This window comes from Diadema antillarum, unplaced genomic scaffold (genome assembly GCF_040938485.1).
Source record: "Diadema antillarum isolate AM-2024a unplaced genomic scaffold, OU_Dant_1.0 seq00000955_RagTag, whole genome shotgun sequence".
Lineage (NCBI taxonomy): Eukaryota > Metazoa > Echinodermata > Echinoidea > Diadematoida > Diadematidae > Diadema > Diadema antillarum.
Genome location: NW_027271803.1, coordinates 991,842 through 1,005,424, shown reverse-complemented (window position 1 = coordinate 1,005,424; position 13,583 = coordinate 991,842). Strand labels below are relative to the sequence as shown.

The window sequence follows — 13,583 nt, the reverse complement described above, 5'->3', positions numbered from 1 at the left end:
ATATACAATGTAATTCTGTTTTCATGAATTGAAAGAGAAACGAAAAGAAGTCAAATTTTTAACTTCATTTAGCTTTCTCACCAATTGAACTTAATTTGATCTGCCACACATGATCGCTGTGTGCTCTATAAATTCTATTAGAATATTATTTAATCGGCGTGCTTGTTTTTTATGTAGAATATCACAGGTAAGTTTAATTCATTGAAGTTCATAATGTTTGTACATATGGCGTGTTCGTTGTTTTGTATTTTCATTTTTATAATATATCATGTGTCCATTATCTGATTCTGACCACGAAGATATGGCGACTGTTTAAATGCGGAGCATGTACTGGAAAACTGTAATGTCTCCTGCCAGTGTAGACAAACTAGTTTCTAGTCTATCCCCGCTTGAAATGGAAATGAAATGAAAAAAAAAAACCGAAGTTCGACCTTCAGCAGATTTCAACCGTTTTGTATAGTGCCTGATTCATGTAATGGACACAATTCTTTAGCACATAAGCAATCACACATCTTTCGGGAATAGATGTGTATCTTAATGATTGTATCTCAAGGAAGAAAACTCGTCTCCTTGCCTGAATTTTAGTTTCTTCCTGTTCAAGCTTGCGTGAAAGAAATAGTTGAACATCAATCGCAATCATTACGAGAGGCACATCCTTAAAAATAAGCACAGGAGTACTGAGACACACTACGAAATAAAAACGGGCCTTTTATCACTATTGACAACGCATGGCATCGAAATGCTTTTTTTTTTCTTGGGGGGGGGGGGTCATACAATTTATTATTCTGGAGGTTCGTTAATCACACAATGAAATATGGTTCGCTATTAGCTTAGGTTCGTTGACAAGAAAATTAAATGCGGTTCCTTTCCGGTGGTTCCTTTTTAATACCCGAAAATAATCAAGCAATCATTTTTTCTAATAAGGTTTGTGAATACAAAACGAAATGAAGAAGGCCTAAGTATTAATTCCGAATATTTGTCAGTATTATTATCTATACTCCACTTCTCAAATGCAGAAAGATTGTAACTGCAAATGTGATGTAAAAAAAAAAATCAGCTTTAGCTACTTGCTAAGTTAATGGTTTTTTATATGCTATGGTATTACAAAAGTGACTGAGAATAAGAAGTATATTTATGATACAATCATTGTAAACCCAACGTGAAGCTGTCAAGCCTACATCAACCTTTGCTTCTGATACGTATGATATGTGCAGCATTGGCAAGCGTGATAAGCGATAATTACTGTGCACGCAACGCCTATAAAGGAAATGTGCCTAATATGGCGGGAATTCAGAATGTTACGGCTGTATACAGCTGCAGCAGAACAGACGCGAAAGCAGTCTTTGATGCTCTGCAACATTACGACCATGTGCGTAATTTGAGGGTTTTTAGTACACGCAAAGAACACGATCTCAAAAGACGACTATCGTTAATTAACCTCATTGACTTTCTACCGATGCTGTCTTTTGAACCCCCGCCTACAATAGGTTCTCAGGTTCTATTTAGGTATTAGTACTTGCATGCTAAACGCATCCTCTTTAGTTTCCATTGACAACAACATCGGAGGAGAATGGAAGCGATGAACGCCCTTGCTAAAAGACGCTTCTCGTAAGACGCATTGCGTGCCCGCCTACAATAGGTTCTCAGGTTCTATTTAGGTATTGGTACTTGCTAAACGCATCCTCTTTAGTTTCCATTGACAACAACATGGGAGGAGAATGGAAGCGATCAACGCCCTCGCTAAAAGACGCTTCTCGGAAGACGCATTGCGTGGCTTTTTTTTTCTTTCTACTGTTTCCTATTGTTTGTGAGTTAAAAACTTGCGGCAAACCACAACGCAGCCGACACACAACGCGTACCGACGCATTCATGCGGCGGCAGCGGCACGGACACAAACGCGCCGAAGTTTACATTCGGGCTGCCGTATTGGTCAGAATCGTTAATGACAGACCTGTCCTGCGATTGGTTAATTATCTTACATACCCAAGCTATCGCCTTATACGGTAGTGCGTACGATGGAGCGTAAACGCCGTCGCTAAGCTGGACTGTTGTATTGTTTCGTCCCGTGAAAGAAACAGGTTGTGAGCTAGAACGTAGCCTGAACTTTGAGAGCGATTTTCTCCGTTATTTAGAAAATGGACTGACATCATAAACGTAGTTAATATTCGTTTTTATGATCTATAGGGATATCGAAATGAGTTGTATTACATATCAGTGTAAAGCTTAGAGTCTGTAGAATTCACATATAGGCATAACTACGATTTCATTTTTTGCGACTTTTGACTCATTCCGACGGAGCGCATCACATATGTACTTATGAACAGTTTTGATTCTTCTATGAAGAAAATTGAATGTGGCGTTCCTCAAGGAAGTTTGTTAGGCCCACTGTTATTTATAGTTTACATTAATGATTTTATAGATCTTCAGATAAACTCTCTTTTATATTATTTGCGGATGATTCCAATCTTTTTTATTCCCACCCTGACCCTAATACTTTAATCAGTACAGTGAATTATGAATAGAGAAATGTCTCACAATGGATATATGCAAATAAATTGTCACTGAATATTGAGAAGACTAAGTATAAGTTCTTCAGTAATTCCTTAGATAGATTACCAGGTAATGTTATATTTGACACTACTCCCTTAGAAAAGGTTTCGTTTATTAAATTCTTATGTATTTGTATTGATAATAAGTTATCATGGAAGTGTCATATTAACAATATTTGCAATGTAATTGTACGTAAAATAGACATAATGAATCAAGATTGAAATATTATCTTCCTTTTTCTGCTTTGATTACGCTTTATTCAAGTTTGGTATTACCGTACTTGAATTACGGAATTCTTGCTTGGGGGAATACATATTCGACATTGTTAGATAAACTTTTTCTTCTGCAAAAGATGGCGCTCAGAATTGTTTTTAACCTTCATATCTGAGCACATACTGAAAAGCTGTTCCTTGAACACAAAATTCTGAAAATAAAAGAGTTGTATTTGTTTCAACTTGGTCAATTCATGTTTAATTACAACTGCAACCATCTACCCAAAATATTCTATTCTTTATTTCACCGTAACAACCACGTACATAATTATCCCATGAGACAATCTAAAGAATTTCATCTTCCCTTAGTGAGAACTGTACACACTCAAAATACATTTGTTTATACTGGACCCAGATTTTGGAATAGCTTGGATAATGATTTAAAAGAATCTGTGAAGTTAATTACATTTAAATATAAACTTAAAAAATATTTGTTTTCTAAATGTACCAGTTAATTTTGTTTAATGAAAAAACCCGTCATGTTTCACTTGTCCTTGAGATTTTGTAGTGTGTCCACAGACCTTTTCCATCCCTCTCCTTTTCCCTCTCCTTTTCCTTCACTATTCTTCCCTGCTCCTCTTTCCTCGTTCTTTGTTGTCCAGTATCTGTCTGAGTGCATTTCCTCAAGTTGTGTTATTTCTGTGTTTTGTGTTGTTATTGTTGTTATTGTTGTCGTTATGTTGGGGGTTTTTTTGTGGCCGATTGCATATCTTCCTTTCCGTTCAATTTTCCTGGCATACCTGGCCCCATAGTGTTTGTGCCACAAATGTGATATGTTATATAGTTTATATGTTTGCATTCTAATATTCTAGTAAGTATTGTTCACAGTATCAGCATCATATATCAATGAGTAAATGTACAATAGTATATAGAAGAATTTAAAATGAATATGTTTTATTGGTATAACAAATTGGTGCTGTTGTTGTTTTGACCCAGTGTTCCACATCTTACAAGCTTGACTTTCTTAGTGGAACACTGTTTTCCATCATTGTGATTATTTACTATTTTTGTTGCCATGGCAAAGTGCATTGTTTCTTTTTTATGATATCATTCGTGCATAAGTATATACTTTATATTGTATTTGAAAAAAATAATCCTTTATCAGACGAGTGTAAGAAAAATGAAAACATTGTATCACTTTGGATTATGTCAACTTTTTCTTTTCTTTTTGATGATGGAAATAAATACACTATTGATTTGAATTGAATTGAATTGAATTGAATTGAATTGAATCCACATTCCAAATTATTGCATTGTAATTTTCTGGTAGGCGTCTGGACATGCTGCCACTAGCAAAGATCATTGCGTATCTCAAATCGGCAATTATGCAGACTGCAGTTTGAAAAAAAAAATGATGTGTGTTTGTTCTGTGAAAAAAAGTACAATCACAGCATTTCATCAACTTTATTACAGTTCTGCAGTATGCAGTGCAAATATATTTATGTCAGTAATGAATACATTTTAGGTTATCACTCTTTCTCCCTCTGGCTCTTGTTGGGAACTTCAGATCAAAAAGACAATCAGCGATTCACAGGAGAGAAGACCAACAGTAACAATGCAGAGGAAAATGGCAACAGTAATGAGCAAAAAGGAATTCAGATCCACCCTGATGGTGAGTGGTTGTTTAAAGACAGCCTAGAATCATCAAGATGTGTCAACCATCACAGACAATTTGATGTCCTTGTTAGCATAAATTTTCAACATGACAGAAGTTGCAAATGTTTTGGCATCTTTTATAGCCCCTTGTTGGGTCTTCTACTAAGATGTAACAGCATATTTGCTACCCCAAAGTTGTATCTCTGGTAGACTCCTGTCGTCTTAGGTATGACAGACATTTTGTTTTCTCTGGTAGCCTTCAGGTTTGCCAGTTTTCAGAATAAGTTTGGCATGTGCATCAGCCCCATGTTTCACTTGTCATGTGTTTTCCCAAATTATTCAGATTTGAAGCAAGGACACTTGTGTTCGTCACTCTAAGAAGCATTTCTTAAAAAGTTTTACTATTTGAGTACAGGTATAGATCTCGTTGTGTTTATCCCATCTTAAACTCCTACGGGTACAAGCATTGCACAATTCTCCCATTTGCATAAATGTGTAAATATTTCTTCACTAGCGGGCACCGTAAGTTGATAATACGCTACGTGCAAATGAATGAGGTGATGTTATTCACACATGCACAATGTGTGGAGGTCAAGCGGAGTCACACTTACAGAGTCAACATGTGGATTCCCGGTAATGGGGGTTACTGTGCAGGAGGCTTGAGCAGAACTTGGTAGTCATGTCTATTTTTTTCCCTTGTTATGGCTTAAACGACACTTTATACTTGTAATGTATTTTCAGAGCTTATAACATATTTCTTTTTCCCATCTTGTTATAATTGCTGAGAAAATCTACAAAATTATAGCAGTTTTGAGATAGAGTTAGTGCTCCAGGTTTTTTCATGTGCAATTAAATAGAGGTTGTGCTGTGCTCCAGCATAGCATTGTTGACACATTGTTATGGAAATTAGATAGCACTTGTTATTGAAATTAGATAGCACTGCTGCTGATCAAATACGAAAAGCAGAATTACCAGATGTCAGTCATCTGCCGTAGAAATAAAGAAACATTGCAACATGCCTTTTCTGAAAGATATGACTCTAAACACTGTAATGATATACTCCTACAGTAGTGGAAATTTGTCTTACATTGTAACACAGCTTAGATCCTGTGTGCAAATAATTATGTGTACTTGTAGTTCGAAGTCCCAAAGTAATATTTTTAGACCCAGGCCTAAGCAAGTTCTGTCGTCTGAAATTCTAATCCTATATTTTCATTCTAGTCCTATAATATTTTCCTTCTGTGAGTCAAAATGGCTATATTTGTATTCAGCATATTATACAACACCTATTTAGAATGTAGCTATCAAATTGGTCGATTGCCCATCAAGTGACATTTAGTGAAAAGTTCCATTGCACGCTCTGACTGTCTCAGCAGTGCAATTTTGTTTGACCAAAATGTTCCATTGCACGCGCTCTGATGTCACAAGACACAAACATGAGCCGCGTGCACTCAACAATTACAAGCACGCTTACAAGCGCGTACTTTTGTCACTCATTTTTGTAAACAACTTCATTTCGCATACGTAGGTACACATGTACTATATACACGGTGACTGCGACTGTGAGGCTGCTCATTCGTCTTTCACTTAAAATGGTTGCCATTTCTGTGCTAAATTCAAGAATCTGTGAGTACCAAATCTGTTGACGTTCGAGGTGTTGTATAAAACAAATAGTGTATGGTCTTTACTCTTGCAATGGAACCAGATTTCGCACTCAGTGAAGGATGAGGCGCACTATTCAACTCGGCTTCACCTCGTTGAATAGAGCGTCTCTATCTTTCACCTCGTGCGAAATCTTGTACTATTGCACTCGTGACCATTCACTTTTTGTATACTGTGTGATTGGGTTTTATTCTTGGTTTCTTATTGCAGGCAAGGTCACGAATATTCCCCCAGGAATGCTAACAGATCCATTTGGAATGGTTGGTCTTCTCACCTTCATCCGAGCAGCAGAGACAGATGCCAATTTGGTTCAGTTGGCACTGGGCAGTGATCTGACAACACTTGGTCTAAATCTCAATTCACCAGAGTAAGTGATTACATTTACCAACTATGTTTCTGCTAGGTTTCTGTCATATTGGTTCACTGGTATGGTTCAAGTTTGTTTGTTTGTTTGTTTGTTTGTTTGTTTTTTATGAAGTATGATATGATACATGTTTGTATACCATCATTCAGGGGTTCGTACAGAACACTCATTGTAGGTGTTAACTTGACAACTTTTGGTTTGTATTTTTGCCTCTGAAAGAAGTGAGGTGGGATCATTTGCTGGCTAGCATATGACTGCTGTATTTGCCAGCAATAGGGCCACCCTCTTTTTGACAGTTAATGTAAGCAGCAAAATCAGGGTGAGGCCTACACCTTGTATGTGCCAACACAACAAAATAATGGTCTCTCCAATTCAGCAAATCAATTGCTTAACCAACACACAAAGTTATTCATTGGACCGTGCAGTGTGCCAATGAGCAACTTGATAACCTCTAATGATTTGGCAATTAATCTTACATACCATACCATGTTTCTCAATCAAGTGATACCATCATAGATTGTATTTTGTCATTGACCAGTATAATTGCTGTTGTTTCTGTGCTAATTTTGATCAGACTTAAATGTATTGTCAGGCACAAAGGACAGCACAAAAAGTATGCCAGCATAGCCATTTAGCAGCAGTCATGATGCAATGATGTGATGCGCTAGAACACTGCCAGCCCTGCGTGTGTTATCGTGTATCACACTCACGCAGTACAATGGCTGTTTTAATTGTACATAGCGTTGGAATGAAAAAAACAAACAGACAAAAAGTATTTATTCATCCGCATCTCGTAATAACATGTATCAGTCAGTTAGAATTCTGCGGGCTGCAGGAAGTTCTAGATCACCAGATATTGTTTTTGTTGCTGGACCCCATGGTGTGTAAGGAGGTACAGAGCTGCCAACTGGTACAGATTTTCCATAATTGGTACGGAAATTAACTATCATTACGGAAGTATGGAATGTCGCTTAAAAGTTAAGGATTTCGGGAAATCCGACACACACTGTTTAAGCAGCTAGCGAGAGAGCCCTGCATTCATGTCTCGAGACGACTGGGTTCCCCAATCCCAGGCGAGGAGGCCAACGTTGCCGCAGTCTTCACGCTTCGTTTTTGCACTCTCTGCATGCAATGGCACGCAGTTTCCTCTATCCCACACACGCTGCATAATATGTATGTATGTGTGTGAGTGTGTGTAGTGAGTGATTAAGAACCTCTTTTGTAAGGTTACACCACCCGTGTGTAACCGTGAGTGAAGCATGTATGTAGATGGCTCCTGTGGATGCCTTCGCCGCTTCTGTGCGTGTGTGTTTTAGTAGCGTGGTGTTCCTAAGCAATCGCACAAGTTACGGATATTCCAGAAGGTCGGCCAAAGGAAATTTGCCCTAAGTCACATTCATAACAGTAGCAAAGCTGTCACTACCTCTCACATCACTGTAAGTTTGCTATCAATTTTCATTAAATAGAGAATGATCAATATTATACAATTTCAAAGAACAGATGTCACATGTGTTTGCAAAAGATGTTGATATTTGATGTCTCCTCTTTATCTCTTTTGTGTTGTAATGTCTTGTTTTGAGTCTTTGCATGATTCATTGATACGTGGACACCAACTGTTTTTTTTTTTACCTTTATTGGCTTTCATGGATTTCGAATGCATGCATTGTGGATGTATATGTTTTCATATTTTTACCGAATATAAGAACTTCATGGAAAATTATAAATCCAACCAACCACCCTCCCCCCCCCCCCAAAAAAAAAAAAAAATGTCACCGTGATTGTTGTGCATGGAGCACTCGAGCACGTGGAGCGAACAGAGTGAGCATTGCATGTGGAGCGCCAGCTGTGTATGTGCACTATACGTGTAGTCGACACAGTCCCCCATTGACGCATCACCAGCACATCCTGCTTGCCCTTTACACACGTTTAGAGCTGAGTCGTCCGGATCCATGGTGGTAAATTTGTGTAAATTTGGAAACATGGCTTCTTCCTCTAGTTCTACATCGAAACATGTGAAAAAGCAGCAGACTTTCAAGAAGGACTACCATAGGAAATGGCAATGCATAACACCCTCCAAGAAGAGCGAAAATTATGCACGATGTACTCTCTGTTCATCTGACTTTTCGATCGGGCGTGGAAGAGCAAACGATATTCCATCACATGTCAAGTCAATGAAGCATCGCTCTGCTGCAGAAGCAAACGAAAGTAACCGGGGTTACTACATCACAAAGTTTTTCGTGCCAAAAGACAATGCTGTTATTAGAGCAGAGGTTCTCATGACGCAGTTTCTGATTGAACATGATGTACCATTTGCTGCATTGGATCATTTATCCAGCCTGCTAAAGGAAATGTTTCCTGACAGGAAAGTTGCAGCGAAGTTTGCCTGTCATTGAACCAAGACCACCCACTATTGCTCGGACTTTAGGCCAGGAAGCTAAAGGTTAGTAAAAATGTGTAGAGCTAGATAGACAAGCTAATTAGCAGTCCATGATTATGTAAAATATACATATAAGTCTAACGTTAGTGAGAAATCTTGATCTAGATTGGAGAGTTTAGAGATTTACAATGTAGAATGATTATGGACATGGGGATACTGTCTAACATTATTTCTTGGTAATATCACATGCATGTAGGTCTTATGCCTATCCACTTCGATATAGACTCAACAACAAGTAGATAGAAACTTGATCTAGAGTAGATCTGGATAGATTATAAGGCAAAATCGTGAAAAAGGCCCCACCACAGTGTGCATGCATCCGTGTGTTAGCAAGCAAGGTTACGTTACGGTTACTGGGCAATTCCACGGTAACTGACGTTACGCGGAAGGATTTTCATGAAATTGTTTACGTTGTAGTTTTGTGAATTAAAGCACCTGGGGCTTGTAATTAGCATTGATGAATGAGTTCATGAGAATGAAGAAATAAGTAGAAAGTTTTTCTCTCAAACTGCATTTCTTATCACATAGCAAGTGAAAATGTGTCGATAACTGACGTTACAGAAAAAGGACATGGGAAATTATGGTGTAGATTTAAATGGAAATATCTCATGTCCCTGACTTCTAGCCTTTATGTGTTTAAAATGGCAATACACCTAGGTTCTTAGGAACAGGTGTGCAAAATAATGTGCACTTTAGATATTTCCTTTTAGCACCATGCCAATTTCAGTGAAGGCATGACGGTAACTGACGTTACGCTTACATTTGCCATAGGGTTTACACATGCAAAATCATGATTGGGAATAGTTTTGTGATATTTTATAATTCTGACCTTTTAGAGTGATTTGTTTGATATGGAATCATACCTTGGTTTATCAATTACAAATACACAAATGAAATGAAACATTAGTCCATTTTCTTTGTGTTCTATGAAAACTTAAAGGTAAACATGTCAGTAACTGACGTTACACATACTTCTGCTATGGGGTTTACAGAAAACTAATTTATTTAACAGGTTATTATACTGCTGCAGTATACCAGTAACAATCCCAGGCAATTACTTAGCAACAAATTAAAACAAAATCTAAAGACACAAATGGGATGGGGCTCTTAGGGGGCAAGCAAGCCCCCCCCCCCCCCCACCATGCCATAGGACAGTTGGGCAAAAATAATTTAAATGCACCAGAGGGCATTTCTTGACATTTGTCTTAAGATTAAATGCTTATTCAGCAGTTATGATTACACAGAGCCATTTAGATTCAGCAGTTCCAAGTATAGATGTATTGACAGAACTAAGTTTTTTTTTTTGGTTTTTTTTTTACATGAACAGGAAAGTTTCTATGTAGAGTGCCCCACCCATAATACCCTGCAGTACTACACAAAACACATATATTTTTGTGTGAAAAAAAAATGTCTTTCAGGTCATGGGGAAAAAACACAAATATCAACTCATGAATATGTATGAAATCTACTGTGATATATTTCTTCTTCTTTTCTTTATTTTACTCCTTCTCCTTCAGGGCATTGTTAGGACCACAAATTAAAAAAAAATGATCTCCATTATCAATTGATTTAAATGAAAAGCGTTGCACTTTTAATATTTTTCTGTGAAGAATAAACATTATGCTTTTTTTTTGTCAAAAGAGCATTATTGGTTTATTCCTTGCTTGAAGTAATATAACTGTTTTTCTTTTCCTTTTCACTGGTATATCAAGGCTTGCAAATACATCCCAGGTACCAAGAAATTGGACTTTGCCACAAAAGAATTCTAAGATCAATATAAATGAATCTTCCTGTTCATAATTATCATGTATCGTAAAACGTCCCTGCATGAATGAAATAAAGTAATCAACAATGAAATTTTTTTTATGCCTCCGCCACGAAGTGGTGCCGGAGGCATTATGTTTTCGGGTTGTCCGTCCGTCCGTCCGTACATACGTCCGTACGTCCGTCCGCTTTCGTTTACACGATAACTCAAGTAATATTTACTGAAATTTTACCAAACTTGGTCCAAGTATGAAGTATGATGGGGCAATGATTTGAGTAGATTTTGGTTGAAATCAGCTAAAGGTCAAAGGTCAAGGTCAAATCATGAAATTGTATCCGTTTACGCGATAACTGAAGACTGTATAGAGCAAATTTCACCAAACTTTGTTGGAGGATGATGTATGATGGGACAATTACTCGATTAGTTTTTCAGTGAAATCAGACAGAGGTCAAAGGTCAAAGATCAAGGTCAAATCCTAAAATTTATCTGTTTACGTGATAACTCAAAACTGGATGAAGCAGCTTTCACCAAACTTGGTCCAAGGATGATGTATGATGGGACAATTAGTTGAGTAAATTCTAGTGACATTGACAAGAGGTCAAAGGTCAAAAGGTCAAGGTCAAATGCTAAAAATGTTGCTATTTCCCCCATATCTATGCAATGCCCGCAGTTATTTTCTTGAAACTTAGTGTAGACATGTACTACTGTGTAAAGATTCTCCAGAGAGAGTTTCATGTCAGAAGGTCAAAAGGTCAAAGGTTAGGTGAAAATGTTGCAATATCACTTTTCTCGCAAATGGTTCAATGTATCTTCATGGAACTTGGTACATATGCATGTACTGACTGGCAGGGATTATCTAGGGAATATAGGGGTCATGGGTCAATAGTCAGGGGTCAAAGGTCAAGGTCAACTCCTCAAAATGTTACTATTTCCCTCATATACTAGTATATGCAATGATTGCATTATTAGTTTTAAAATTTAATATATGTACATGTATTACTTAATGGAGATTCTCTTGGAAATTTCCAGCCAGCAGGTCAAAGGTCAAGGGTCAAAGGTCAGGTTTAAATGAAAAAAAAGAGATATATTTTGTACTGTAATTACACTCTTTCTTCATACCTTGAAAATTATACTCAATGCATAAACTTATAAGGTCGGTCAGAAGTCACATAAAAATTTTCAATTCCCCAAATATGTGTACCTGCACTCTTTAATAGGCAATTATAGCAAACCCAGTTCGTGGAAAGTGAACATTCAAGATATTTTTGACAAACCTGTTATTTCGATATTTTGCCAGTTATGTGAAACTGTCATCACACATTGTGAAAACATTGTACTATACACCTATTGGGAGAATCATGCATTATGGCGGAGGCATCAGTCGCCGTAGCGACATTTCTAGTTTAACCCTAGAATCACCTCTCACTTTGAGCAACATCAGTGTTAAGTTTCAAACAGTAATGACAGTACATGCCTTATGTACCATAATACAAGATGCACCATATTAACTAAACCAGACATTTAAGTGCAAGCGAAGAAATATATTTGTTTGTGCATTTGCCTTGAGGTGGAAACTTCACTAAGCTTCGAGAAAAAAAGAAAAATGCTAGCAAAAGCAATTATTAGTAAAGATTATAAAACTGTAGGTATACAGCTGTACACAAGCTTTTTTATAGAAAAGGTGGTTACCATGCAACCACATCATTGATTAGGCCTACAAACTCTGGTAGCTTTATTATCCCATAGGACTGTGAATGTACTATAATTATAGTAATTTGAGTGCATATATTGCATGTGGTAAACCTGAACTTCCAGATGATTTACCCTTAAACTTGTGCTGAATCGAAAATCAAAAGCTCAAGCCCCCCCCCCCCAAAAAAAAAAAGATAATTATGATAAATAAATAAATGAATAAATAAATTAAATAAAATGAAAAAAAAATGTAACCATGGACATACCATGGTGATGACATCATTCCCTATCAAAAGGATTGCTGCTCTTTGTTGATAACCTTTGACTTCCCAGATGTATTGAAATGGCCTAAAGTTAAAAAATTTGCCTCAGTTATAATTACTGTCATGGTAACTGACTTTACATACTGGTGTATGACAATTCGGTTACACATTTTGGAGTGTTCATTTTGACTCTTCAATATGGCAAGTATCCTTATTTCTGGTATTAAAAGGAAGGCATATGGGCATACATTAGAAATCCAAAGTTACATCATACAGCTCACTTTCTTTGATGAATAAAGTTAAAAAATTCCTTGTTTTTGGTAACTGACGTTACATCCATCATTGTCAAGCTCTTTAAAAGTTTTTATCAAATTCTTTAAAGCAACCAGCTTTTTAGCTCACCTGAGCCAAAGGCTCAAGTGAGCTATTGCAATCACTCTTCGTCCGGCGTCCGTCGTGCGTCGTCCGGCGTGCGTAAACTTTTACATTTTCATCTTCTTCTTGAGAACCCCTCGACCGATTTTCACCAAACTTGGCAGGTAGCATCCCTAGGGGGATAGGATCTCAATTTGTTCAAGTGAGCACCATACCCCACCTGGGGGCCCCCAGAGGGGCCCAAACCCCCCAAAATTAAGGAATCTTAAAAATCTTCTTCTCTAGAACCAGAAGTGATAGAGCTAAGTTAATACTATGAATTAGCACATTGATGACTGTAGTTTTAGATTTGTTCATGGCGGAATCAAGGGTGCCCCCCTTGGGACCCAGGGGAGGGGGTGGGGAGGGGTCCTAATGGGGCCCAAATTTTACATTTTCATCTTTTTCTTGAAAATGCCAGTATGAATTTTCACCAAAGTTGGCAGGTAGCATCCCTAGGGGGAAAGAATCTCATTCCCATCAAATGGGCACCATGCTCTACCTGGGGGGCCCCAGGGGGCCTAAACTTGGACCGATATTGTAAATTTTCATCTTTTTCTTGAAAATC

The 13,583-nt window shown here is 37.6% G+C and overlaps 1 protein-coding gene across 3 annotated transcripts in view; it reads left to right on the top strand.

Annotated features, from left to right (window-relative positions):
- Positions 1 to 13,583, top strand: part of LOC139741811 (CCR4-NOT transcription complex subunit 2-like) — a 244,380-nt gene that overhangs the window by 183,462 nt on the left and 47,335 nt on the right. For all 3 annotated transcript variants that reach the window (XM_071652398.1, XM_071652396.1, XM_071652397.1), the window contains exons 11-12: positions 4,330 to 4,434; positions 6,291 to 6,447. In XM_071652398.1, coding sequence (XP_071508499.1) covers positions 4,330 to 4,434; positions 6,291 to 6,447 — 262 coding nt within the window. The remainder of the gene's footprint in view (positions 1 to 4,329; positions 4,435 to 6,290; positions 6,448 to 13,583) is intronic.